General features: G+C 43.8%; 1 protein-coding gene across 1 annotated transcript; it reads right to left on the bottom strand.

Moving 5' to 3' along the window:
- Positions 1–3323: 3323 nt before the first annotated feature.
- ATP5PO (ATP synthase peripheral stalk subunit OSCP) lies at positions 3324–7181 on the bottom strand. The gene is made up of 7 exons (XM_080353397.1): positions 7058–7181; positions 6746–6796; positions 6508–6618; positions 5684–5813; positions 5455–5567; positions 3788–3874; positions 3324–3490 (listed from the first exon to the last, which is right to left on the bottom strand). The coding sequence occupies exons 1-7, from the start codon at positions 7085–7087 to the stop codon at positions 3377–3379; spliced, it is 636 nt and encodes a 211-aa protein (XP_080209523.1). The 5' UTR covers positions 7088–7181; the 3' UTR covers positions 3324–3376.
- Positions 7182–25096: the final 17915 nt, after the last annotated feature.

Genomic DNA, 25096 nt, shown 5'->3' with positions numbered 1-25096 from the left:
TCTTGCCAAGAGGGAAGGTTGGTTGCGAGACTGTAGCACGGGTCCAGGTGCTTGACCAACTCACTGCCTCTCCTCTTGCTCCCTCTTGCCTCTTCTTGCCACATTTTTCAGGCTCTCCAAGGTTGCACCACCACACTCACCCCACAATGGGCTACTTTTGGGGTGACCAGGCAGTGTCCCCTGAAAGGTCACACCGGTGTGCAGGGACCAGCACCAACCCCCCTTGCACTGTGTCTTATCCATCCCATCCAGGCGAGGACCATCACAAGCCCCCACTGCAGGTACTTGATCCCCCCACGGTGAGACAACCCTTAACACAGGGGGAAAAGGCAAAGCCGGCCCTCATGGGGCAGGTTTTCCTGGAAGGCTTTGGGTTTGTTAACTGCTTGTGCAGAATTACCCTATTTCAGTCCTTGAGCTGCCAAAAACTGATTCAGATTTCCGGCAGCCTTTGCAGGCTGTCTAATGGGGACTTTATACTTCATGTTGGTAAGAAGTTGTCGGGAAAAAAAAGACAGCTGTAGGATTTTTTTTTCTATTGGTAATACTTAGAATTGTGGAATCCTCTGCTGGTGGTGGTGTTACTTTGTAGTGCACTTTTTGGTGCCAAAAAAATTGTATCAATGTTTCCTTCTTTTCTTTTCTCCTTAAAAAAAGGAAGTATTGTACTGTCTGTAGTACTTATGAGATCCTAAAAATTACAACGGCATTATAAAATGTTATGTGTATGTCTTAAGACCTGGCTGAATAGGAGAAAAAGTTACTTTTTTTTTCAGAGAAAATGGAATGAATTTGTATTGTTCATTTACATCACATCTAACTATTCTACAGTAAAATGTTCATACCGTGAAGTTGGTTCTTTTTTCACAGCATTTGTAATAGGTATAATGAATAATTATGACTCAGACACCACTGTTTCTCATAAGACAATTTCAACTGCACTTGAGTTGCCCTCAGTGTGTTGTTTCCTCAGCCACTCTTTGTTAAGTAATTTGATTTACAGACATGGTCCAATTAAGCAAAAGTCCTTAAAACATGTTCCCCTGTTTGAGGAATTGTGCCGCTTCCCAGACTGCAGTCACCGAGGTGGAAACTGCCCATAAGGTTTTAGACTGTGCGATTTGTTTGACACAGACAAGACTGTGGTTGTGCAAGTGAAATTATGCAAGAATAAATTCATTTTTTAAAAAAAAGTTTACCTACTTACTGTTGCATTCTTAAGAAGTCCTCAAGAAGAGTGATACGGCGTCAGACACATGCTGTAAGTCTTCAGAAGAGTATTTTTGACACAGGGACTACATAGGTATAAGCAAAGTGATAGTCCCAGAAGCAGGGGGAGAACGTCCCAGCATTTCATGCCTGACACATGCCACTTTTCATCTCTGCAACGTGTTGTATGCGTTTTTTTCAGATTTGAAAATCAAGAGTTAACCCAACGTGTAGTAAGACAGCAAAGATAAATTACAAAAAAACCCAACCCAAACCAAACCAACCAAACCAACCAACCAACAAAACCTACCACCCAAAAAAAAACCAAACCCCAACCAAAGACCATTGCTGAACAGGCCAGGCGCCATTACTTTGTGCATGTTGTAATGTCACACAGGCCCGGCTCTGTGGCCCGCAGCAATGTTTACGCAGCTTGTCAGCGACCACCTGTGGCTTTGCTGCCTGAGAATATAAGCAATGCTCATCTCTCCCCTAATTTTTGTTAATAATCACCAACTCTTTGGCCAGCTGCCCTGAGGGCAATACCCTCGGTACCTTGGTAAGCAGTGGGTCCCTTTGCCTAGCTCAGCGTCTGCTCACATATGTTTTTTACAGCTGGTTTGGGGCTGGGTTGGCAGAAGGGGCGAGCACCAGTTGACGGACCAGAGCTGCTGCAGTGGTGAGACAGGAGGCATCAGGAAGCTCACCAGATGTTTGGGGCTGCTTTATCCACATTAATCCAGCTGTGCAGGGGCCAGCGTTCCCACTGCACAGCACTGAGCTCTGGAAAACATTGCCTCAGGTACAGCTCGATGCACCCCACTGCTCTTAGAGAGCAGCATCAGGAGTGGAAAGTGAGGTGCAGAAGGCCCCTCTGGGCCACCTGCTGCCCCATGGCCCACACAGCCTGCCCCTCTGTCCTGCCTCTGAGCCTCCTGGGAGTCCCAAGTGTCACCCACCCTCATCACTGACCCCTCAAACTTCAGCACTCCCTTCCCTTTCCCAGCACAATCCCACTCCACCCCTCCTACTGCCACCAGAACAAGCAGAACTTTACTCTGCCTCAGGGTTTCCTGGGCCATTTCCATCCACCACCCCATGCCCCAGGAGGGCTGGCGAGAAGCTGAGCACAGTGACGGCTTCTCTGTCCCCTCCAGGCAGGATGCAGGGGCAGCAGCTCTGGGGGCCAGTGTACTTCCAGTACCAAGGAAAGCAGAGGATAAATGGTCTCTAATGGTCTCTCTAATAAAAATAAAAACATGGCTGTTTAACAGGTTTCAATAACGCAACTGAAATGAGCTCTTGCTACTGGTTCAACGCCTCACTCCTGCAAGAGTGGTATCCATCAAAATTAAGTCAAATGTCAGTTCTTGATCAAGGACCAACAGGGAGAGACAGGCACTTTACACCCATTCATAGGCCTGTTAAAGATCATCTAAGTAGAAAACAGAGATGTAACACTTCAAGACATAAACCAGACACTTATAAACGCATGCCCTAATGCTAACCAAGAAGCACGTACAGCCACTCACAACAACACTCCCATAATACTTGCTAGTTGGGAGCCCCTGTCCTGTTCCATTTTTGTATGTACTTTAATGTCACAAACACCTCAGCCCCTCACCAGTAAGCTTTTAGAGGGTGACTTCAGTTTAACGCATAAACAAAACTCTCTCTCATGATACAGATGTGGAAGTAAACTGGGCCTGCTAAAGCTTTCACTGCTGAATGTGCCAATGACACAGTTTTAACAGCCACTGTTGTGTTTCTGAAAGCATCTACTGAAAGCATCACTGTTCCAGCGTTCACACCTTCCACACACAGGCACAGCACACGTGGCAGCAGGACTGTTGCTCCACAGTCCTGATCACATCCTGAGCAAAAGCTTTCTCTGGAGACTGACAGAACCTCAGCAGCAGTGACCCCATTTACCTGCTCCTAGAGAATTACTCTCCACTTCCTTCAGAGTTCACCTCATTTGGGACAAACTAGATTTTCAAGCTGCGTCAGGAACTGTTCAGTGAGGAGTAAGTGAAACTCATGGCAGCTTCACCACCTTCCTGCCTCAATGCTGTTTCCCAATCAAAATACTTCACACCATCTATTCAATAAGTAATTTTATTGTTTCCATCTGACAGATTTCACTGCGAATGATGAAGACAGCTTGCTAGACAGTCTCTCTCATGATTTTGGTGAGTTTCTGGATCTTTGACCTTGTTGACATGTCCACATATTTCTCCCCAATATTGACAATCATGCCACCGAGGATTGACGGATCAGTCTAAAGAAGAAATATGGAGCAGAAATTCTATTAGAAAAATTTGTTAGCCTACTATAGTTTTAACACTAGTAAAAAAAAACTGCTTTTAAGAGAGATTTTTTTTTAAGATAGCTTTGCAGTCACTGTATTCAAAAGTTAAGATTTTAGTAATTAAAGCATCATCAGGTCTACCAGAAAACACAGAATGATGTAATATGGCAACTGGATTCAGTCATTGTTTTTTTTAAAGATCAGAGAGACAGATGCCCAGCTTAACAATAACTTGATGAAATCTATTTACAAATCAAAAATTCAGACCTTGGTCTCCAACTTCAAGACCTCTCCCTTAGCCAAGAATCCGTTCAGAGCACTTTTTAGCTCAGTGAGGCTGGCATCATCCAAGGGCTGAAAAATACCAACAGAAGACAAGGAAAACAAAGGATTTGAAAATATTCAAATAATATAACAAGAACCTAAATTTTCCATCCAGACTCTTCTAAAGACAGATACTTTCACCAGGAAGGCAGATTAAGAAGTCTTCTTGAAGAGGAATAACCAAAGGACAATAGAGAAACAGTAGTCACTTTGTGCCCTCCTGATTTCATGAGACTTTGTTATTTGTGCACATATTCCCAGCAAAAGTTTGATGCTGACACCTTCAGATGCAAAGCATCAGGAACCCATACTTGCCAAAGGAAGCACTTGATGGAAAACCTTGAGATCAACTTCACAGCAGTGTTCAAGCTGTACAATGAAAGGTTAATTTTGCTGCTTTTAACAATTAAGATCAGGTTGAGAAGGAACATGGTTTCATGTAAGGCCCTGGGCAGTGACTGAAGCCACTGGCAGTGAGCTCCCAGCCCTGTTGCCGGCTTGCAGAACTGCTCCTGGCTACGTACACCTCGCTCTGTCACCATGACAAATCCTGCATTCCTGTGGGAGAAACACTGGGAATGTGTCCTTGCTTCCCCTACAAGTTGCTCAGACACCACTGAGATAGCAACAAAAGGCACTTTACCAAGGAGTAGCACCTTTGTGTTACTGGCAATTTAAAGAATTTCTATTTAATAGCTAACAGTTTGACAGCCAAAACAACAAAAGAAAAGCAGCAGGAAAGTAACTTTACGTATGAAATATTTAGGAAAACTTACGGCAAGTCCACAATGGGAGTCCACGTGACCCTGAAGGTGATCAACCACACTGACAATCTGTACTCACGGCCTACAGGGAACCAGTGAATCTGAAGCGGATCAGTCTATTTATTCATTCCAGGTAGGCAGTTCACTGTAGCCCTACCCCAGGGCTATAGATTTACACCACGTACCTGGCTGACCAGGTTGCTGCTCTAATAGACCCAGGCATGGATCCATTAACAAATAAGTTACTGAAGAGGCAGAGCCAATGTGCCTCCAGCCTGATGTTTACAGCTCATGGAGACAACACCTTCCCTCTTTACCTTCCTAAGCACTAGCCAGACTTGCCTGCCTGCTGCTTTTGAATAAGTCTCCCTAGAGTTTTGTACTTAGCCATTGTCCCCGCTACTGCAGGTGATGAATCAGGCAACTGCTCCCTGTGAAGCACAGCACCATGCACCACAGGCATTCCCAGTCCTGTCAGGTGTCTGCCTTGCTCTAGCTAACAGCTCATCTGTTAGTTCTGACTTCATCTGTATGATCCTGACAACAGAAATAAAAACAGGGGCAATTTTATCTGCAGACCAGGCTGACTTTCATCAGTCACTGGGTTCACACACAGGAAAGATGTTCCCTATTAAGCTGAGATGGGAAGAATTGGTTTAATTTTTGACCAATAATTGTAGGATATAAAAAACCTATTTGCAGAAAGACTCTCATTTTGGTAGACGTGAGATATTTCCTTACTACTCATATAGCAAATACTTAAACTACAGAGAGCAAAATTAAGCTAAAGAAGTTTGTTTTTTATATTGCTACCTGTTAAGCTTGATCTAGAGGTTCCTAACTCACCTGTGCGGTGGTGACTGAGCACAGCACTTCTCCGCGGTATGCACTCATGATCTTCCCAAAGGCAGAAACAATGTCTGGAGTGTGACGCAAGCGACCATTTTCAGCAAGCAAATCTAGAGGAGGTAGATATATTGAAAGGGTTTAAAGGACCCACTAGACACAGATTTGTTTATGTACCAGTAAAAACAAGTAGCCTCAGATGTTTTTCAGAATTCAAATGGTTACTCACTCATCAAGTTGACAGTAATAGGGGACATCTTCTCTTTTGCTAAGGCATCATTCACAGCTTTTTGTTTAACTGTGCCCTTGGTATGAGGGTTCATAACAACACTGGATAGCTTGGGGTCCTTCAAAAGAGTCTAAGAACACACACAAACAACATGACAAAGACCAGGAGTTTTCCAGGCATCACAAGGCCTAAGTGGCCCACCCAAAGCAGGCAACATGGTCATTCATTGAGCAAGAATCACAGAATTACGGAATGGTTAAGGTTGGAAGGGACCTCTGGAGATCATCCAGTCCAACCCACCTGCTAAAGCAGGTTGACCAGAGCAGATTGCACAGGAATGTGTCCAGGTGGGTTTTCAATGTCTCCAGAGAAGGAGACTCCACAGCCTCTCTGGGCAGCCTGTTCCAGTGCGCTGGCACCCTCAAAGTAAAGAAGCTTCTCCTCATGTTTAGGTGGAACCTCCTGTGCTTCAGTCTGGGCCCACTGCCCCTCATCCTATCACTAGGGACCACTAAAAGGAGTCTGGTCCATCCTGCTGACACCCACCCTTGAGAGAATAAAGGGGTCGGAAGGAGATGGGAAGTGAAATGGCAAATCCAGGTACAGCTCGTTTACAATATGTTTCTTTTAGAGCTGATGCTCCTCCTGCATCACTTCCAAGCAGCTTAACACCGGGGGCACAGTGCAGATGACAAGCATTCCAGGCCAGCTGTCAGTGAGAGCCCCACAGCGTGCAAAAGCTTCACCCACCTCCCTCCTAACAACAGACAGCAGGTGAACCCCACCGCCCCCAACACCCTGCGCGAGCTTAGACAACACTTTACCACTACTCGGCTCAGCTCCTTCTCGATCTGGTCCAGCTTCTTCTGCTTGCTGGCGGCAGAGTACAGAGCCGTGGCATAGCGTCCTTCCAGCCCGTACACCTGGATGGGGGGCTGGGGGCGAGAGAGCGGGCGGGCGCTGAGAGCGGCCCGGAGCCAGCGGCTGCTGGCCAGACCGGCGGCCCTCGCCGGTGACCGTCCCCCCCTGCAACCCCGGTGACTCCCCTCCTGCCCCCCTCACCTTGACCAGCTTGGACACCGGCCTGGCCGCCGACGTGCTCAGCTGCCGCACCTGCGGGGCGAAAAACGGTCGCCGATCGGCACGCGCCTCGCGCTACCAACCGCCGCGCCCCAACCGCCTCACGGAATGGGGGTGGGGGGGGCGCGCGCCAGGGAGTCGCGGTTAGGGGGCTCGGGTCAAAGGTTCGAGACCCCGCGCGGGCGCGAGAGGTGGGCGAGGGCTACGCGGGACACAGCATTTCCCGCTGCTCTCTCCCCGCTCCCACCCGATACCTCGCAGGAGACAACTGTCCTCCCCCCGCCCCAACTTCACCTTGAGGCACAGCCCCGCCACCGCCGCCATCTTCCCCGGCCGCCGCTCGAGGTCACAGCTGAGCCCGGCCCCCGAGGCGGGGCAGCGCGCAGGCGCGGAGCAGCCCCCGTCCCCAGCCCCGCACCACCCACCGCCCTTCTGTGCCGCGGGGCGCGCTGGGAAAGGTAGTTCTTCGGGGCCGCCCCTTCCCTGCCGCGCTGCCTGCTGGGGGCTGTAGTTCCCCTCACACCCGCCCCCCTCCCGCACCGCCCGGGGTGCCTCACCCCAGCGTCCTCCGAGCAGCCTCTGGAACAGGCTCCCCAGGGAGGCAGTCATGGCCCCACGCCTGGCAGTGTTCAAGAAGTGACTGGAAAATGTCCTCAGACACATGGTGTGAATTTTGGACTTGTCCTGCGCAGGGACAGGAGCTTGACTCTTATGATCCTTGTAGATCCCTTCCAACTCAGGACATTCCATGATTCTGCAAGGAACGTTTAAAGAAGAACTGTTGTTTTCACAAACTGGGGACCTGGCGCCTGACCCCAGCAGGAGGGAAGGGCTGGAAGACATTGGACTATGAATCCTTAATGTAAAACACAGTCTCTTCCCCAAATATATACTCATACCTGTATACATACTGATACCTGTATTTACAAGTTAATTTAGCTGGGAGGACCAAGAGACATCGGACTATGAATCGTTAATGTAAAACACAATCTCTTCCAAGGAATATATACCGATACCTGTATACATACTGATACTTGTATTTACAAGTTAATTCGGGGGAAGGGTAGCCAAAGTACCAGGAATCCATATCTTAAATAGATTGATAAGGGGAAGGGTATTGTATGCGTCAGGGTAGTCAGGTAAACGCTGAAGTACCCAACCTATGGGGAACAGGGTAGGGAAACTGCGGCCAGGATTTTGGAGGGATATAAGCAGGGGCTTTTTGTCCTAATCTGTGTGCTTACCTTTAGGTAGAACACCTGGTCTTGCAATATCGTTATTAAAAAAAATTGCTTTGCTGACAGATCCTGCCTGAGTCTATTATATTTGCAAAATAATTGTTTCCTAGAATTCTAGGGCACCCCTATTGCCCAGCAAGCCCGTGGGGTGAGGCTGAGCTCCACAAGGGCTGCTGCACACCTGTGCTCCTCCCACAGCAAGCTGGTGCTTGGCGTGGGCCGCTCTGCCACAGGTGAAGGAAACAGGAGTGGGGTGCCTGTGGGTCACCTAGTTCCAACCCCCCTGCCATGGGACACCTTCCACTAGACCAGGTTGCTCACAGCCCCATCCAGCCTGGCCACGAACACTTCAGGAATGGAGAAATACAGTCTGAATAAAAGAGCTGGTCTCCTGTCCCACCAGAAATAAGACAGTATCACCTCCCCTGCAGGGGCTGGAACTCTTGGTGAAATGACCAGGGGGTCACTGCCCCTTCCCACACCCTGGTGCTGACGGTGGCCTTCCTCAGGCAGAGAGAGCCTGGCAGCGCGGGGCTCTGAAGAGGAGTGGAGTGACCAGGGCAATGGCTCCTTTGTAGGACTCACCCCAGCCTTTGGCTGCCCTGCATATGCAGAGTTACACCCGGCTCCTCAGCTGGCTGTGCAGCTGTTTGTGGCTTTGCAGACAAGAGGCCATGGGATGGGAAGAGTGGCCTGGGCCACAGGGGCTGCTTGGGGGCTTTGCAGTTGTAACAGGGTGCAGCGACCCACCACCCTTTCCCATGTTCCTGTGAGGGAACACACACACACGCGCGTCCCTCTGTTCAGATGCACCAGGAGGGCAAGTGTTGCACAAGCTCTTCAGCAGGGAAAATGCCAGCTGTGCTTTCCTCACAGACATTTCTGCTGCCCTCTAACACAGTGAAACTACCTCTGAAACGCAATGAGCCATTTCCCCGCCCTTGGATAAACTAGATCCAAACGTCTCCTGGGGCAAACACACAGTCTTCCAGGTAAAGAATAGCACAGGCAGCCCTGACTTTGTCAGTCTCTCAGTATGACCTTGAGCAACTAACTCCCTCAGGTCCTGCCTACTACTGAAGTGCCTTGAATAGTTAAAGTCTTTTCCTAATTCTTCCAGTTTTTTCCATAAGAGAAGGTAGAACGCTTGCCTGCTTCGCAGAGCTGTAACCACGTTTGAGTAATGATTTTTGGTGGTGTGAGTAGCTGTGATGGGCGGTGTTGTTGACACAGAAAGCATGGCGTTAACGGAAAGCATGCTGCATGAATTCTGCAGGGCAGACTTTAAACACTAGATGTTGCTGTTGCTACAAATTGAAAGCGAAGTGACCGCTTAAGCTACGTCACAACCAGAGAATTGGAATAATGGTCTTTCACAGGATCACAGAATGGTTTGGGTTGGAAGGGACCTTAAAGATCACCTAGTTCCAACCCCCCTGCCATGGGACACCTTCCACTAGACCAGGTTGCTCAGAGCCCCATCCAGCCTGGCCACAAACACTTCAGGAATGGAGAAATACAGTCTGAATAAAAGAGCTGGTCTCCTGTCCCACCAGAGATAAGACAGTATCACCAACAGGCTTTATTCTGGATGTCAGAATTTAGTTCCCTCTTCTACCCCGGCTGTATTTGCTGTGGTGACATTCAAAGGCACAAGTACAGTCTGCAACAGGTTTAAGCCTGACAGAACATGCTTCTTGATAATTTTAATAACTACAGTAGTAAGAAAGGCATATCTAAAATATACAAAAATCTTTGTTTTTCTTTAGAAACAATATTATTTTGCCTATTTTTCTGTAATACTGAAGTTTCGGAATGGTGTAGGGAATGGATTTATTTGAAGTGGGCTCCTGTATCCCAAATTTTATTACTGTAATTCTGAAACACTCCATGATCCTGTAGCATTTTAATACACAGAAAGTCTGGCTTATTGAGGCCAGTCAAATCACTGAGAGCTGAAGGCACTTTAGTGAACTAGGGGCTGGGTCAAATCCTGACAGTGCTTTCAAGAATTAAAATCAGAGTACCTCTCACAGGTTAATTTAGACAAGTCCCACGGGTGATAAACAGTTTGTACTTTTGTGCCTTATACTGGAAGGAATATTTAAATCCTGACAAACCATGTTCTTGTATTTGGATATCTGTTATCATAATAGATTCCTCCATCATCATTACGTGGGAGTTCTTAGGAGTTTTTTTTCTCCTACAAAGCAATTAAGCTCCCCATACTGCCAGTCCCTCAACATTTGACATTTACCTCTATTCCCAACTTCAGTTTGATCACTTAGCGAGCACTCAAACATTTACAAACTCTTCCATGAGAAACACCTAGAAGAACATTCACTTGTGCATCTGCAGCTTTACTGCTCATAGGATTGTAACCCTAAAGTACTCACTCTTAGTAAATATGGTGATTTTTAAACATCACTTTTTTTCCTCATGTTGAGACAGACTAGAATGGAAATAATGCAAAATATCTTTTATTTTCCTTTTATTTGAGAAACCTTGAAAACAGTTGGTCTTAGTTTAGATACATTTAGATACACTCTTGTGCTTATATTGGAGACACATGGGCTTCACATAGGTGTGACAGTCATAGAGTGCGCTATAATCAGAACTTTTATGTCTCTAGAAAGAATGTGATGATTCGTGAACTGTGGTAGTGGTGGGGATGTGTTTCAATCATGGCTTATCTGCATGAGGTGTCATAAAACTTGCAGCAAAACTTAGACCATCCCATGAAGAACCTGAAGCATGTAGAAGTAACAAGGGGATGAGGTTTGCAGCAAAGCATCTGGGGTCCTTACAGTGATGAGAGCATATCAGGTCAGTGCCACAGAACGTGTCAGACTTACCCTCTGTCAGACTATGACCAGCTCCTTTAAAAAAACCCAACCAAACAAAAAACCTCTACCACTCATAAAAAACTCCAGTAATTGTACTAGTGACCTCAAATTTTTAAGCAAGGCTAAAAAGACTGAATACTTCTTTTCCCTCTCCTTGCAACTCACCTGAAACATGAGCTTTTGGCCTGTTTTGAATGCCGTTCTGCACCTGCTAGTCAGTAATTGCAACCTGCTGTTTCCCTTTGGCTGAGCCTGGGATTCCCAGACTCAGCATGGGAGACTCCCAGAGGAGCCAGGGCATGGCTGCAAACAACTTCATGACCGCTGTAAAAAGTTTATGTTATTTACAAGAGGTGGAGGAGTTTTCCCCTCATAGTGCCTGAGTTAAGCTGAGAGAACGTGAAACAGAGAAGCCATGACCCAGCTCACCTCCCCCTTGCTACAGTGTTTTTGTTCCTGCAGCTGCTGAAGAAAGGTTTTGGTTTGTTGGTGGTGGTTTTTGTGTTTGGTTTAGTTTTTTTTTCCTTCTCTCCCAGGGGCTGCCCTTTATCTTTCACAGGAACAGTTGGTACTCTCGCTGAATCTAATCCGCCTGGTTGTTTTCCATACTTCTGCTCCATGAGCAGTTCCGCTCGGGCAGGTAAGTTCAAGTGCTCTGTCACGCTGAATCCCTGGGGACTAAGCCTTTAAGGCAGAGTGACCCACCCACTGAAATCTTGCTGCCAGGGGAAGACCTGGCACATTTTCCCCTTAAGAAAAGGGTTTTTCACTCAGTGACAGGAAACATTTTTTTTTTTCTTTCTTCTCCAAACTGTAAAGAATGATTGTAAAACCACAAAAATGATTAGGGGAGTTCAGAATAGGAGCAGGAACAATAGTTAGTTGACTGAACTCACTGACCTTAGCATCAGAATGCTGCTCTGCTAAAAGCTCTTCATAGGGATATTTGCAAAACCAAGCACCTATGCCTACGTTTTCCTGCCCTCCAAGGGAGGTTTCACTCTAGCCTTGTTATATGGTAAAATGATTAATCATTATGATTTTATTGTGCATATGATACTTCTGGGGTGCGCATGTTTTCTAGTTTGTTTTCCATGCTATCACAGTAATCTGTTGTAAAAGGGGAATAAAACCACAACTAGGTGCTTGTAGTTTCTTTGGCAAAATACCTACACTTTTTAAGAGCAGACTTATAAAAATCTGCACACTTTTAAGATATCCTAAGAAGCCTTAAAAATTAATTTAAGGGTGAACTATGGTACAATTTTTATAGGTTGGTGAAATAAGCACTAATCTGCAAGGCTTTATACTAGAAAAGGTGATGTAGGTTCACTTGGACATTTGACTGTTTTAGAGATTGTCCATGAAATATCAATGGTAAAAAGAACTGATTTGGGAAAATACGTGAATAATAGACATGCTTTGGTGTATGTAGTACAAATAGCTGAGATTTACCATTTCACACATTAGCAGAGGAGCAGTTAGAACATTGCACTGAGACTCAGGAGATCAGGGATCTATTTTCAGCTCTGTGTTAGGCCTACTGATTTGCTTCTAATTATTCCGCACCCCACTTGCCCCATCTGTAAAAAAAGCAAGAATGAGACCAAAATCCTTTAGAAACAGCTTTAAATTCTGTTGATGAAACACACTTTATTAATAGCAATGATACCCTCTCACACACGCTGCTGTTAAAAAAAAAAAAAATCTGTAAATTCACAAATGTCAGTTAAATTATGGTAAAGTGCAAGTGGCTATGGAGAAAATAAATAAGAGAACCATTACTCCTGCTCCATTAGTGCCTTGGAAAATGAAACATTAACCTAGACTCACCTCTGAAGGCTGAATGGCAACAAACGCAGTGAATTAGAGGTGTTGGTCTATATTCTTGAAGTCTGTCCTGGAAATGCCCACTAAACAGGCAGAATCAGCAGAGATCATTGACTGAACAGATCTAGAACATGAACCATCCTCTCAGGCAGGACTGAAAACACACCTTGAAGCAGAAGAGCTCTCTTCAATTTAAACTTGGACCAGACGCTGGCCCGAGTCACAGTTGGGTAGATCCCCCATATACTCAAGTCTGAGGTATTTCTGCAGAGCTGAGACCCCAGCCTATCACTCACTCACCACAGGTGGGTCTTCATATCTGCCTTGAAATGAAATTAGCTGTCTTGTGCCAATATGCATGGGTCTTGCCCAATGAGCATATTGCAGCATTTTGTGTTAGACAGATGCCTCAGCAGATTCTGGTTACATATTAGGGCTACAGCTTACTCATTACCACAAGAGGGAAGCCAATACTAATAATAGAAATTTATTTGTATATTAACTATGGTTAATTGTGGCAAGGTAAAAAACATTGAAATCCATTTCAAGGCTGTTGCATGTTTCCTTCTCTTTACTTGTAGCAAACTTGCATTTGATCATATGTCAGAAAATAAAGAACATTATTCCACATTCCATTTGCTCAATGTCCTGTGAAATGAATTTCATGGAGTTGCCTGTCTCGTTTGAATGGCAAATACATAAACCCAAAAAAAGAAGGTTGAGGTGAAAATAAACTGGTTGCTTTCTTAGCAAACTGAAACAGTCCACATGCAAGTAAGGGGAAGTTTGGTGAGCATGGCATTTGAAAAAATAAAGAGGGTGTTTCCCCTCATTTGGATGAGCAAGAGAAATTAAATACTATTCTAGGAGTCATAACTATTTCCAGTAGTTCTTACCCCATAGTAGTGACAAATTAATTCAGCAGGCCTTCTGACTCTTGTTAACCTGTTTTGCAATGCATGTGAGGCACCTTCTCTATGGGCTCATTATGGCGAACCTGATCTCATTTACTCTGCTGCAAACCAGAGTAACTCAGCTGATTTCAGAAACTTCATTGAATCACTTATCTTGAGGTATGGTATCTGTGAAAGTCACCCTTGTTCAGATCACATGCTGAAGGCTTAAACCTGGTAGGTCAAGATTTGTTGTTACTTTTCATTTTGTACCATTATGCATGTGGCTTTTTGAAAAAGGTCTTTGTGAAGTGGTGAAAGCAATGTTTTTGCAAATGGGGATTTTTTAAAACAGTCTGGCTGTAAGACAGAAACTAAATGGGGATTCATCAACCAAGTTTCCTTAGTTGATGTTTTCCTGTTCTGTCTTCTGGATTGCTGCAAGATTTATGTGTGTATATATATATATATATATATATATGTGAGCGTCACTGTTCAGAAGATTTCTTTAGAGCATTGCTGACATATGACACTGGTTAGAGGTCATAATTCTTGGTGTTTGGAAGCAATGATTTTTGAGGAACAGCAGAAATGTGAAGCCAGAAGCAATGCAGAAAAACACGTGTTGAGGCTTCCTATGAAGACCCCCAGGGTGTTCCCTGCAAGTGCAGGGGAAGGAATCAGGGCAAGGTTGTGACAGTCACAGACATAGATTGCAGTCCCCAAAGGACATTTGCATAATTAGCTTCTTTGTTATTTAAAAAAAAAATACTTTAGGAGCATTTTCACTATCTTGTTCTCCACAGCACATCCTCCCATTTACAGCCGTCATACCTTAAAATGCTTTCCTAAAGATGCTGCTTGTTTCAGAGAAATTGTCAAGCTTAGAAGGGGAAACATAGCTGGAAATATTACTGTTTCTGAAGTGGGCAGACACCTTTCACAGACCCTCATGGTACCTTGTTGTTCAGGTGTTCCCATACTACTTTTCTTCTTTCCCTCCAATGCTATTTTAGGCCCTAGTCCCACATGTATCTATGCATGCATTTGACTCCAAATACAAGAGCAGTCACACTGCCTCCAGTGAGAATATTCACATGACTAAAATCGTGCACATGCATAGGGATTTCCTGAACGAAGGGCATAAAAGGAAATGGCGAGGTTAAAAATAATGGGTTCATTTTATCCCTGATGTAATGCCTTTGACACTAGTGGAATTATACAGGGTTGAAATGGATCCAGTATGTCCAAACAAAGAACTATCTCCTGCTCCCTCACCTGCCAGATTCTGTATCTCTGTTCATGGCACAATCAAAGTCAGTCCTTCATTCCCTGTGCTTGGGTGGCTGAGGTTTGGGGGGAGTTTAGATGGCTTTGCACCAGCAGGAGCTGCTCTACTTCATTACAGTATCTCCTCAGGTCCCAGTTGTGTTTGCCCTGCAGAGCTGTTATGCCCAGGGAGCTTTGCCGGAGCTTGTCCCTGTTGCCTGGTCACTGCCACATGGGGTGGCTGGGGTGGCTGACAACAGAGCAGGTGGCTGACAACTGAGCAGTAGCCTGTCCTGCTACTTACCTGCCCCTCTCCAATGCTGAACCATTCCGTGGCCTAAACAAGAGCTGCTGGTCTTGAGGAGAGAGCCCCTCTTGTCTCAGTTGGCATCTCTTTGTCTCCTGCACCAGTGCTGCTTTGTTCTGTGTGGGTATTAAATGCTCCACATGAATGCTCACACTTGAAAACAAATGGTGTGTAAATATTTAAAAAAAAAAAAAAAAAAGGGTGTTAGCCTTAGAAGAAACCTCTCTTAAAAATGTTTTTCTCTCCTTTCTGTGGCAGTCCTGCTTTGTGCACACATGGTGTTAGGGAGACCCCAGCCCATGCCACCATGAAGCCCTGACCTGGGACCTGTGTGAGGCTGAACTTGCACCTGCAGCTCGACGTCTCTGCAGCCCATCTATGGTTTCCTTCAGATCACCAAAAGCATTTGCCATACCTTCCTGCTCACCCAAATGCTCACTATCATGGGACAGACCTCTGAATGTCAAAAGTTAGGGAGTCAGGGGAGAGAGGAATAAAAACTCCACCTCAAAACACAACACTGAATAAACAACCTCTAGCACCCGGGGCTTATGACTGCTTTTGACAAGATCTATCTTTAGTTATAATAGTGAGTCACATCATTGTGATCTGACTTTACGGTTAGTTTGAGGTATGAGCAAGGCCATGGGATTGAGAGCGAGAGCATCATGGGATGTAGCTGTAAAATTCCACTACTTGCTACTCTCTAAATCAGGTTTGAAGAGCATTAAGAAACAGGAAGCGTGGGGGGTGGGGTAGGGGGAGGTATTTTTTTAGCGGAAAATTATTGTGGCGCATGGTTCATCGTATTGTAGTTCATCAGTGCAGGGAGAATAATAGGGGAGACGTATCAGCAATCAGGGATGGCTGTAATAGTCTTGAGCAAAGCACACCTCTCTCCACACAGCTCTGTGTGCAAAGTGTCACGTCTAACCCACCCCACCAGCCACTACAAGCTAATGCAGGATTTTCTTGGATGGTGCTGCGTTGCTTAGCAACATTGCTAGGCAGCGTGCTATACATCATGCACAGCACTGGCTACTACGGTGTAGCAGGGCTGCTTCCAGTTATTTTCCCCCTGCTATAAAATATTAATTTTCTGCTCGCTAGCAGATGTGACACCAGGAGGTTGAGGGACGCTCCCTCCCGGGTGGACATGTGCAGCTCCTGTTGACTGTAATGGGAATCACAAGCAGCCCAAGGCTGAGCTGAGCTCCTGGTATGTAAAACGTGGGTGTAAATCCTGAGATATAAACACTTGCCATGCCTGAGGTGGAATACAGGTTGGCTTTGACATAAATAAATAACGAAGCAGTGAAGGTGAGGTGACAGACAGAATAATACATGTAACATATACCCCCCTGCACTTTTTTCTTTGACTGACAGAAGCAAATCCTCTTGTGTGGACCGCACGTTTGTGTACACAAAGACAGGGGCATTTACTCAACATTCTGAGATATTTTTGAGGCTCCTTTATACCACAGCGTTGTTGGATGAGAGCTCATGTCACAAACACCAGTGGTGGGTTTTTAGACTGAGGAGCGTGTGATTTCGTGAAGTCTGCCTGCCAAGCCCCCTCCCCAAAATGATTGTATAACCAGCTGTTGTATGCACATGCACACACAAAGAGAAAACCAATCCTACTCTGTAAGAAGCTGAGGTGTTATTACAGAAGGCAAACAAAAGAGCACCTGGTACCCAGAGCTACAGAGAAGATGGGATCTGCAGCTCACTTCAGGTGTGCAGACCCAGAACCAGGAGCTGTCTTGTCTGATGGCAAAAGAGGCCTCTGCAAAGAGTCTATACAGGATTGGTTTTGAATAGTTGTGAAATTTCCACACCTAAAATGTTAATTTTTTGGACATACTGTTACTGAGACTGTTAGCAGGTCACAAGAAGGGATGGATGCAAAAGAGCTGAAAAAAGGCATCTGAAAACTCTGTTTTTCTTCTACACATCAGTGGACAGACTCATTGTTTGAACCGAGCAAAGAGGGAAGCAAGACGGGAAAACCACACTGTCAAAATACACAACGGTTTGTGAGATGAACAGCTGCATTACCCTTCGTTTTCACTTGCAGACATGGCAGCACTGGTGGTGTCAGCAAAACTGCGTTTTGTCCAACAATTATATTTCAAGAGAGTAGGAATTTACTTCTAGCTTAATCCATCTTCTTGTAGGCAAACCTTACTGCATCTTAGGATGTATGGTGGAACCAGATAAATCAGACTTCTCTACAATAGAGCAGTGTGTCCTTGCACTACAGATCCTGGAGGAGCAGGACTGCAGTTTGATACAGAAACCGTTCCTGTGGCATTCAATGGCATTAGTCCAGCAGCAGAACAAAGACAGCGACAGAGCTTCCATTTCACGTTTTTCACCAAATCATGGCAGACTGAAGCAAATTCAGTGCCCAAGGCTCAGCTCCCGTGTCAGGCTCCTCAATCTTGGTTTGTACATAAGGCAAATTTAATCCTAGAAGATGTTCCAAATTTGCACTGAGAGTGGTATGTACCTAACACTTTGGACTGAAAAGTACTGCTACAGACAAGGAAAATATCATCCCTCCTGTACCTGTGCTTCAGGCACAAGTGTTATCTACAAGCCTGTCCTGGTTTTGCAGCCATTTTTGTGGGTGAGATAAAAAAGAATATTTATCATCTATCTGTTTTATTTTAACCTGAAGGACTTCATTTTGAATGATTGCCCAGTTTTATTGCTAGATTTTTATCAAGATACTTCTTCCATTAAATGCTTCAACAAATATTGGCAGCAGTCACAGTAAAATTTAAGATGTATGAAAAATTTGTAAATCTTTCTGTTACTTCACAAAACGTCTCAGCACTGATCACTTGCCAAGGACAGAGCTGCTGTACTTTTGGTGAATGAAGACCAAGCGAAAAAATGCAAGGCTGGTAACTGTGTGCATTCACTAATGTCTCAAGGAATGCCCCAAGGCTTCCCCTTGTTGTTCAAGCAAAGATGTGAATTGCTTCAAAAAGACCTCCTTGAGTGGTAGAGGAATGCCAGACCCAGCTCACGTCTAGGACAGCCAGGGCGCCATGCCTGGTTCCTGCCAACATGAGGACTTCAGTAGCAGAAAGGTACTTTGCTGTGAGTATAAATGTCTTTTACACCTGCTGCAAGACCTCTGTGGAGTCTTAATACAAATGACAATCTATCTCAGCCCTTCCCGAGGGCTGAAAGTCATCACAGCAAAATTTAAAAGATAAATTACACCTTCCCACAAAGTGGTGCCAAGTACAGCACATGCAAGTGTTTAAGTCTGTGCGGAAAGCAGAATAGTGTTATGTTGGGCAGGAGTAAAAAAAGAAACAAGTTAATTGCTAATGAAATGGGAAATGAAAATAGCCAAAGGACTTTTTCTCTCTCTGAGTTTCATGGTAAATACCACTCAGTTCTCAGTATCATTAACAACTTATTATGACTACTATTAAGCAGTAGCCCCACCTACTTTTCTCTGTATTTTGTGGGCACATCTTGGCATTTTACAAGTTGGAGGTTGTTCTAGGAGCTGGAAATATTGTATCATCATTTCATTAGCACCTGGCTTGAAGAGAGGATCCATTAATCCGATTTTGTAGGCATCTTCTGTGAGAAAGTAAGGGAGGAGGCTGCTACAAACTCTCCTATAGTTACTGTGAAACTGCAGTTATATTTTTAAAGAAGAGACAACATTTCTCTTCTGCTTCCTTAAACTGATCATCACAGCTTCACTTTTTCCTTTCCATTTATTTGCAAGAAATAAGATTTGTTTCTTTGTTTGATGCTACAAGAGATGTCACAGTTTTCTTTCTCTCTGAATGACTCAGGGTCAACAAATCTAACAGAACAAACTCTTTACAGATCAACATATAAGAAGCGAATCCAGTGCTGCTGCTCTCCTCCAAAAACTATTTGCATGTTTTCCTTTCCATCATATCTGTCTTGTTTGCGTGGGTGAGGGACAACAAGTAGCAATGTTCAGAAGCAGAAGAGCTCTTCTGTAAAAATGTGGACAAAAATGTGACGTGTCAAAGAGGTCACAGGTCACCCAGTTTACCTAGAAGAACTCTTGAAATTAATATAATTGGGAGGAAAAATGGTGAAAAAGAGCACTTCATAAAAATTAAGTTAAATCAGATAGGATGTGTATGTGTTTGTGGGGGTATCAGTCTCCATGTCTCTCTCTGATCCTTAAAAAAACAGTATTAAAGTTCCGAGCCAAACCCCTGAGAATGGATAAATGAGAGAAGGGGACTAGCCTGATCATTTTTGCCCCACATGTGTTTTAGGACAAGCTTTTAACTAAAGTCATCTCCTATTTGTTCATAGAATACCCGCCTCATTGACTCGAAGCAGGTGGCAACCAGTGAATAGTGTGTGTCTGAGATGCCTGTGTGTCCGGGTGACAGCGTGATGGAAATGCCTTTGGGACACCTCCCAGTGCAGGACTGGAAGCTTACGTGCAGAGGGTAATGCCACAGTCACAAGGTAACTGGTGAAGGCAAAAAGGAAAAAGCCAAGTTGTTCTTTCCACTCGGTGCTGTTGGTCCTGATCATTGAATGTGATAGGTGTTCTGTGATAAGGGAATATCTGATCTTGTAATGAAAAGATATAATAACAGGAATGCACTGAAAGGCCAGTTAGACCTTGATCATGAACCATCATGATAGTCTCATCAAACTCCCTGCAAAATTCAGGCCATCAATCCTCAAACTCTTCACCCTCTGGCCACTGTTAGAACTATAATATATGCGACTTTGCTGTGGTCATATTCTTTGGATGTTAATTTTAAATGTGTTACTAGCACTTTGCCTTGCACTTTTGATTTCATGTTGCAGAGTAGCCAGCCCAGGTTTGCTTACAAAAACAGGCACATAGGCTTTGTATGAAAGTTAGATTTTAAGTATCACTAGAAGCAGAGAAGCAGTCTCACGTTCATGACATTTTCATGTTTAAAAGTATATTTACTTTTCTTTATACTTACTTTTAATTTTATTTAAACATTAACATTTGTATTTCAAATTGAAGTGGACTGAAAAATGAACAAAAAATTATGTGTTGTTTTTTTTTTTTTTTTTAAGAAACACTCCTCCTAAGCAGAGAAGAAAATATAAATCAGAATTTTTGTAGATGTAGATATTTCAAGACATTTTTCCTTTTTCAAATGAAGGGAAAATTAAAATAAAAATAGTATCACTGCTTCCTTTATTCAGTCATTTTTTAATACCAGAGTCCTAAAAGCTGGTTTGGAAGATGAGCGTGCATTACAGAAATATCTAAGCATGCATTTTTTTGCCATGGTCCTGGATCAGTGACAGTAACACCCTCCTGGATATTTTTCCAATACACAGGAGGCTGCTGATTGCTGGTTTCTAGATGTTGGGGCCATTTTGTTTGTTCCTTAAAATCGTGTTAATGTTGCTGCCATCTCACAGTATAAAACCATGCTGTTGCTATGAACTAAGAATTCACTGAAAAACTCAGCTACTGAAAAACAGCTACAGAAATCTTTCTGATTCATGAATGTAGCTGTACTGATTAGGGGTAATATCAGCACTACCATAGCCAGCTTATTCTCTGTCAATAAATCTGTTGTTTCAGTCTGGGTGAGTAATGCGATCTCGCTTTTGATATTACACTGTTGTTCTGCGTTAGTAACGTTTGTGCTCAGGTGTAACGTGAACCCATCGTTGACAGCGTGTCAATGAAAGTGATGCCAACCTGTGCTTTAGTCATCATGTCATTGTGCTCCTTACTCCAGGAAGTTGTACATCCTTGAAATATATGTTATGTAGTCAATGCTTTTTTTTTTTCTTTGTTGTTTGGAAAAATAGAGTTTGATTCTGATCTCTTGGGACTCATGGGACTGAGATGCCCCATGGAGATTCCAGGTAATTTAGTTATAACTATTGGAACTGCATTGTTCTAAAATTGGTGAAGGTCTTGAAGGATTAACCTGTGGTTTAATTTCTAAAGCAGTTGTTCTCCTGCAACTACATTCACTTTGTTGGTGTGAGGAGGACAGAAAGAGGACAGACAAGAGGGCAGAAGTTTCCAAATCCTTGCTAAGGCTCCATGTCACACAGCCTAAAATTTGTTGCTGACTCTTGTCCCGCTGAATTCCCTGTTCTCTAAATTTGTCCTTGATGACTTCTGTGGTCCTGTTTCTAGCCTTGACAGTTCACTAAAATTCATCTTAAATTCTAATTGCAGGTTGGAGGGCCTCCTGCTAATATTCAGGTTTGAAGAGCTATTCATTGCATCTGACTGTCACAGTCAGTCCTTCCTTCCAGGTGTTTTCATCTTCTCCTGTAGCTTCAGTTCATATTTGATGGACAGTGACCTACCTCTTCAGAAGAATTTCATTTAATTTATCTTTAAAATATCTTTCAAAACACTGCAGCGTTATAAACCCCGAGTAAAAATTAACATTTATGAGCTGCATATTGTAATCCCCTAAACAGTTCCGAAGGGCAAGTCACAGGAAATGGTTGGGAAAATCTACTTGCTCATCAGCCCTTGTCAGTGCTTAGCTGCTTCTCCACAGGATATTGTCAAGTGCTTTTTCCAGCTGATGTTTAACTGGCCTGTTCTGACTGGCCAGATTAAACATTCCCATGTGGGTTCCTGTTGAGGGGGATGTCTATTGCAATAAATGTTGTGAATGCCCTTGTGCTCAGCAAGTCTTCTCTGGGCTTTGCTGCCTTGTTGGAAGGTGCCAGCAAAGGAAAATCAATACAGAACACGTAAAATTGCTGGCCAGAGGTTTGGAATAACTTCTGATGCAGAGAAGGAAGATAAAGACTCCATTTCTGGGAGAAATTTTTCCAGTATTTAAATTTAAACAGGGTTAATTTAGGAACAGAAAGTTCTAGAATGGGTGTATCTGTTTCCAGGAAAATAAAAAAAAAGAAGAGGCATGTATTTCTCAATCAGCTAAAATGTCCCTGGCCATATGTATTGGCATTCTGACACCTCTTTCCGCAGAAAACTATCCCTGGATTTAAGAATGCAAGTAATTATTTGCTTAAAGTTAAGTCTAGAAATAAATCTTTTCAGGATCCAAATCTTGTTAAATATTTTGTGGTGCTGGTGTTTGATGGCCTGGACAGAAGAAAGCTTGCAAATTTCAGATTTGTAGTTATAATTAACTATTAGGAGGGAAAAAATATTCCCTGAATTTCCTTCTTCTTTTTCTTTAATCGTTCAAAGAATTTGGGTGGACAAATTCTAGAGCTGCAGAATTGTAGAAAATATTGGAACAGCGATGATGATTAACAGCTGGAACGGTTCAAGTGCTAATTAGATGTAAAGTGATATAGAGAAAAAGGTCTTAATAATGGCTGTTAACGTGATCAAAACAAGGAAATTAGGTCAGATTTTAAAAAATTTAAACAGGATTTTAAGAGAATATGTTTATTTTCAACAGAAGCATAGCAGCTAAGATCTGCCACTGTTTCTGTGTGCGCAACATATCATCCAAAAGCAGGACTGTCATGCATCCAGATATACCTTCTTCCACCCGGAAACTTGGTGCTGTCACAAAAGGAAGAAAGTAAGCATCTGCCTTGAACTTCCAGCTGCTGGGCAGATGTCCCACATCCCACAGAAGTGGCTACTGTGGAATAACTGTGCAAAGGATGTGCGACCAGTCCAGAGTGTTGGGGCTGTGCTGAGCACCCTTCTCTGAGGCTGCAGGGTTGATCTGTGTGCCCACGGTAGGTGCAGAGCTGTGTCAGCACTGTCTGATGCCCTTATGGTGAGATTTTCCACATGGAAGAATGGGAGCCTGACGTGGATGTGCAAGTAGAAAAAAGGCTGTATGTGTCTTTTCACAAGCCTGAGTGACAAACAGGTGAAAAAGTCACCACTGAATATCCACGTACACAGTATCCATGCACACAGCAACTCTCAGCCTGGAGTTTGTGAGGTTCTTGTTGGTCTGGGACTGTTCCTATGCTGTCATTGAAAGGTGTTTAAAGGAAGAGAGCCCACTGGCATGGGGAATAGGTCACTACAGAGGGAACTGCAGCTCCACTGGAAATTTTCTAGGGATGCAAACTGGAAAATCTTGAAAATGTGGGTTAGGTAGAATGGGATTTAAGTGTAAAATGCTGGAGTAAACCTACGTGGCAGAATTTGCAGTGCCTGTTTGTAGAATTTGGATTTTGGCACAATTTGTTTTTTGATGTGGTTTTCTGTTTACTCTGAAGAGAGTTACATATATACGTATTTATGCCATTGATACTTCATAGACCTACATACACATATATATACTTCAAAGCAGGTATATACACACACATGTATATATACACACATATATACGCATACCTATACTTATGTATGTTTATTTATTTATTTACATACGTATGCATACACACCTCAAAATGCACCTCTGTTACTTTCCTGCCATTTTACTCTTTTTGTGAAACATGGACAAAACAGTGAGCAATGGTTCAAGGGATTCAAATGGTTTCAGGTCACTGCTTGTCAAGAGATGGCTAAGGAGACACCAACTGAAGTAGCATTACCTCAAAATCTGCTGCCCATCTTTCTTACTCATTTATTTCTTTATTCTCCTTACTTTCAGACTGCAATAACAATAGCAGCCCCTGTTTAAGAAATTTTCTGTAAGTAATGGCTAACTGGGGTCAATGGTTTTCCACTGTTTCTCAGTTCATCAGCTCCTCCCAGCTGGTCTGTAATCCCCACAAATGCCTTGCACCTCAACTGTTCCCTTGTTTCCTGGAAGAGGATGTGACAGACCTTTGGTATTTCAAAATGGATGAGCCACTTTGAATCACACTGAAATCAACTATCCAATTTTAACCTAGTCAACCTTTAATCATGACGTGAGTGCTTCACTTTCTTTTATTGTCTCCCTCTTATAGATGGTGATATGACTTTCATAAATGCCAAGAGAAATGGGATAATTGCTTTTAGTTCCTTTGACAAGGTCAGCAAATCACAGCTCGCTCAATGTATCTGGTTTGTGTCCTCCCTGAAAATAGTTATACCTGTGTGAGAATGTAGCTGTCTAAATTATTCAGATTACTAGTTGACTAAGACAGTTCTCATATCAAGGCTTTCTTTTGTGGCTCTCAAAGCACTTGTCAGGGGATGTTTTACAGAAGATCAGAACTGAGACAAAGGTCTTGCCCTAAGTCCTCAGTAGAGCTAGGAGCTTGATCTGAGGAATGGACTGTGATGTCCCAGTCACTGCTCCACTCTGCTTCACACTGGGTAGGATGGCAGAGAAGCAGAAAAGGGTTGTTGAGGAGCCTGGCAGTGTATCTTCTAACACTGGTGCATGCTTCAGAAGAGTTGTGACTAGCTTTTACACATCCACTATTGAATGAGTATCAACGTGTATCTTTACATGGCCTCAGGTTGCACTAGGGAAGGTTGATTGGACATTAGGAAATATTTCTTCATGGAAAGGGTTTTGAAGCATTGGAACAGGCTGCCCAGGGAAGTGGTAGAGTCACCACCTCTGGAGGTATTTAAAAGACATGTAGATGAGGCTCTTAGGGACGTGGTTTAGTGCCAGAGTTAGGTTATGGTTGATCTCTTCCAATCAAAATGATTCTATGGTTCTATGATTCTAGGTAGAGATTTACTGCTCTCTGACATTTCTGCCAGTGTAAATACAGGATAGTTTTTACTACAACCACCACAAAATTGGTAAGAGACAGCACAATCCAGCCCACACTGCTTTTCAAGTGAGAATAAGGGAATGTTTTGTTGAGAAGCACCAAAGATAAAAGTGGCCATTTATATCATCAAACTACAAAAATTAAAGAGGAAACAATTGGTTGATTTAATTAGCATTCATATTCCCATTATTCATGCTGGCTGTTCCAAGCAAACGCCAGGTCTTCACTCTGCCTTCACTGGGAGCAGGAAAAGGCCAGTTTCACTCTCTGCTTTTTTGTTATTATTT

The sequence above is a fragment of the Nesoenas mayeri genome (genome assembly GCF_963082525.1).
Source record: "Nesoenas mayeri genome assembly, chromosome: 1".
Taxonomy (NCBI): domain Eukaryota; kingdom Metazoa; phylum Chordata; class Aves; order Columbiformes; family Columbidae; genus Nesoenas; species Nesoenas mayeri.
This window is presented reverse-complemented; position numbering and strand designations above follow the sequence as displayed.

Coding starts and splice junctions, on each gene's coding strand:
- ATP5PO (XM_080353397.1), bottom strand. CDS start 7,087: ATGGCGGCGGTGGCGGGGCTGTGCCTCAAG. Junction 6,797..7,057: donor TGGCGGGGCTGTGCCTCAAG/GTGAAGTTGGGG, acceptor TTCGCCCCGCAG/GTGCGGCAGCTGAGCACGTC. Junction 3,875..5,454: donor GCTCAGTCACCACCGCACAG/GTGAGTTAGGAA, acceptor GGTATTTTTCAG/CCCTTGGATGATGCCAGCCT.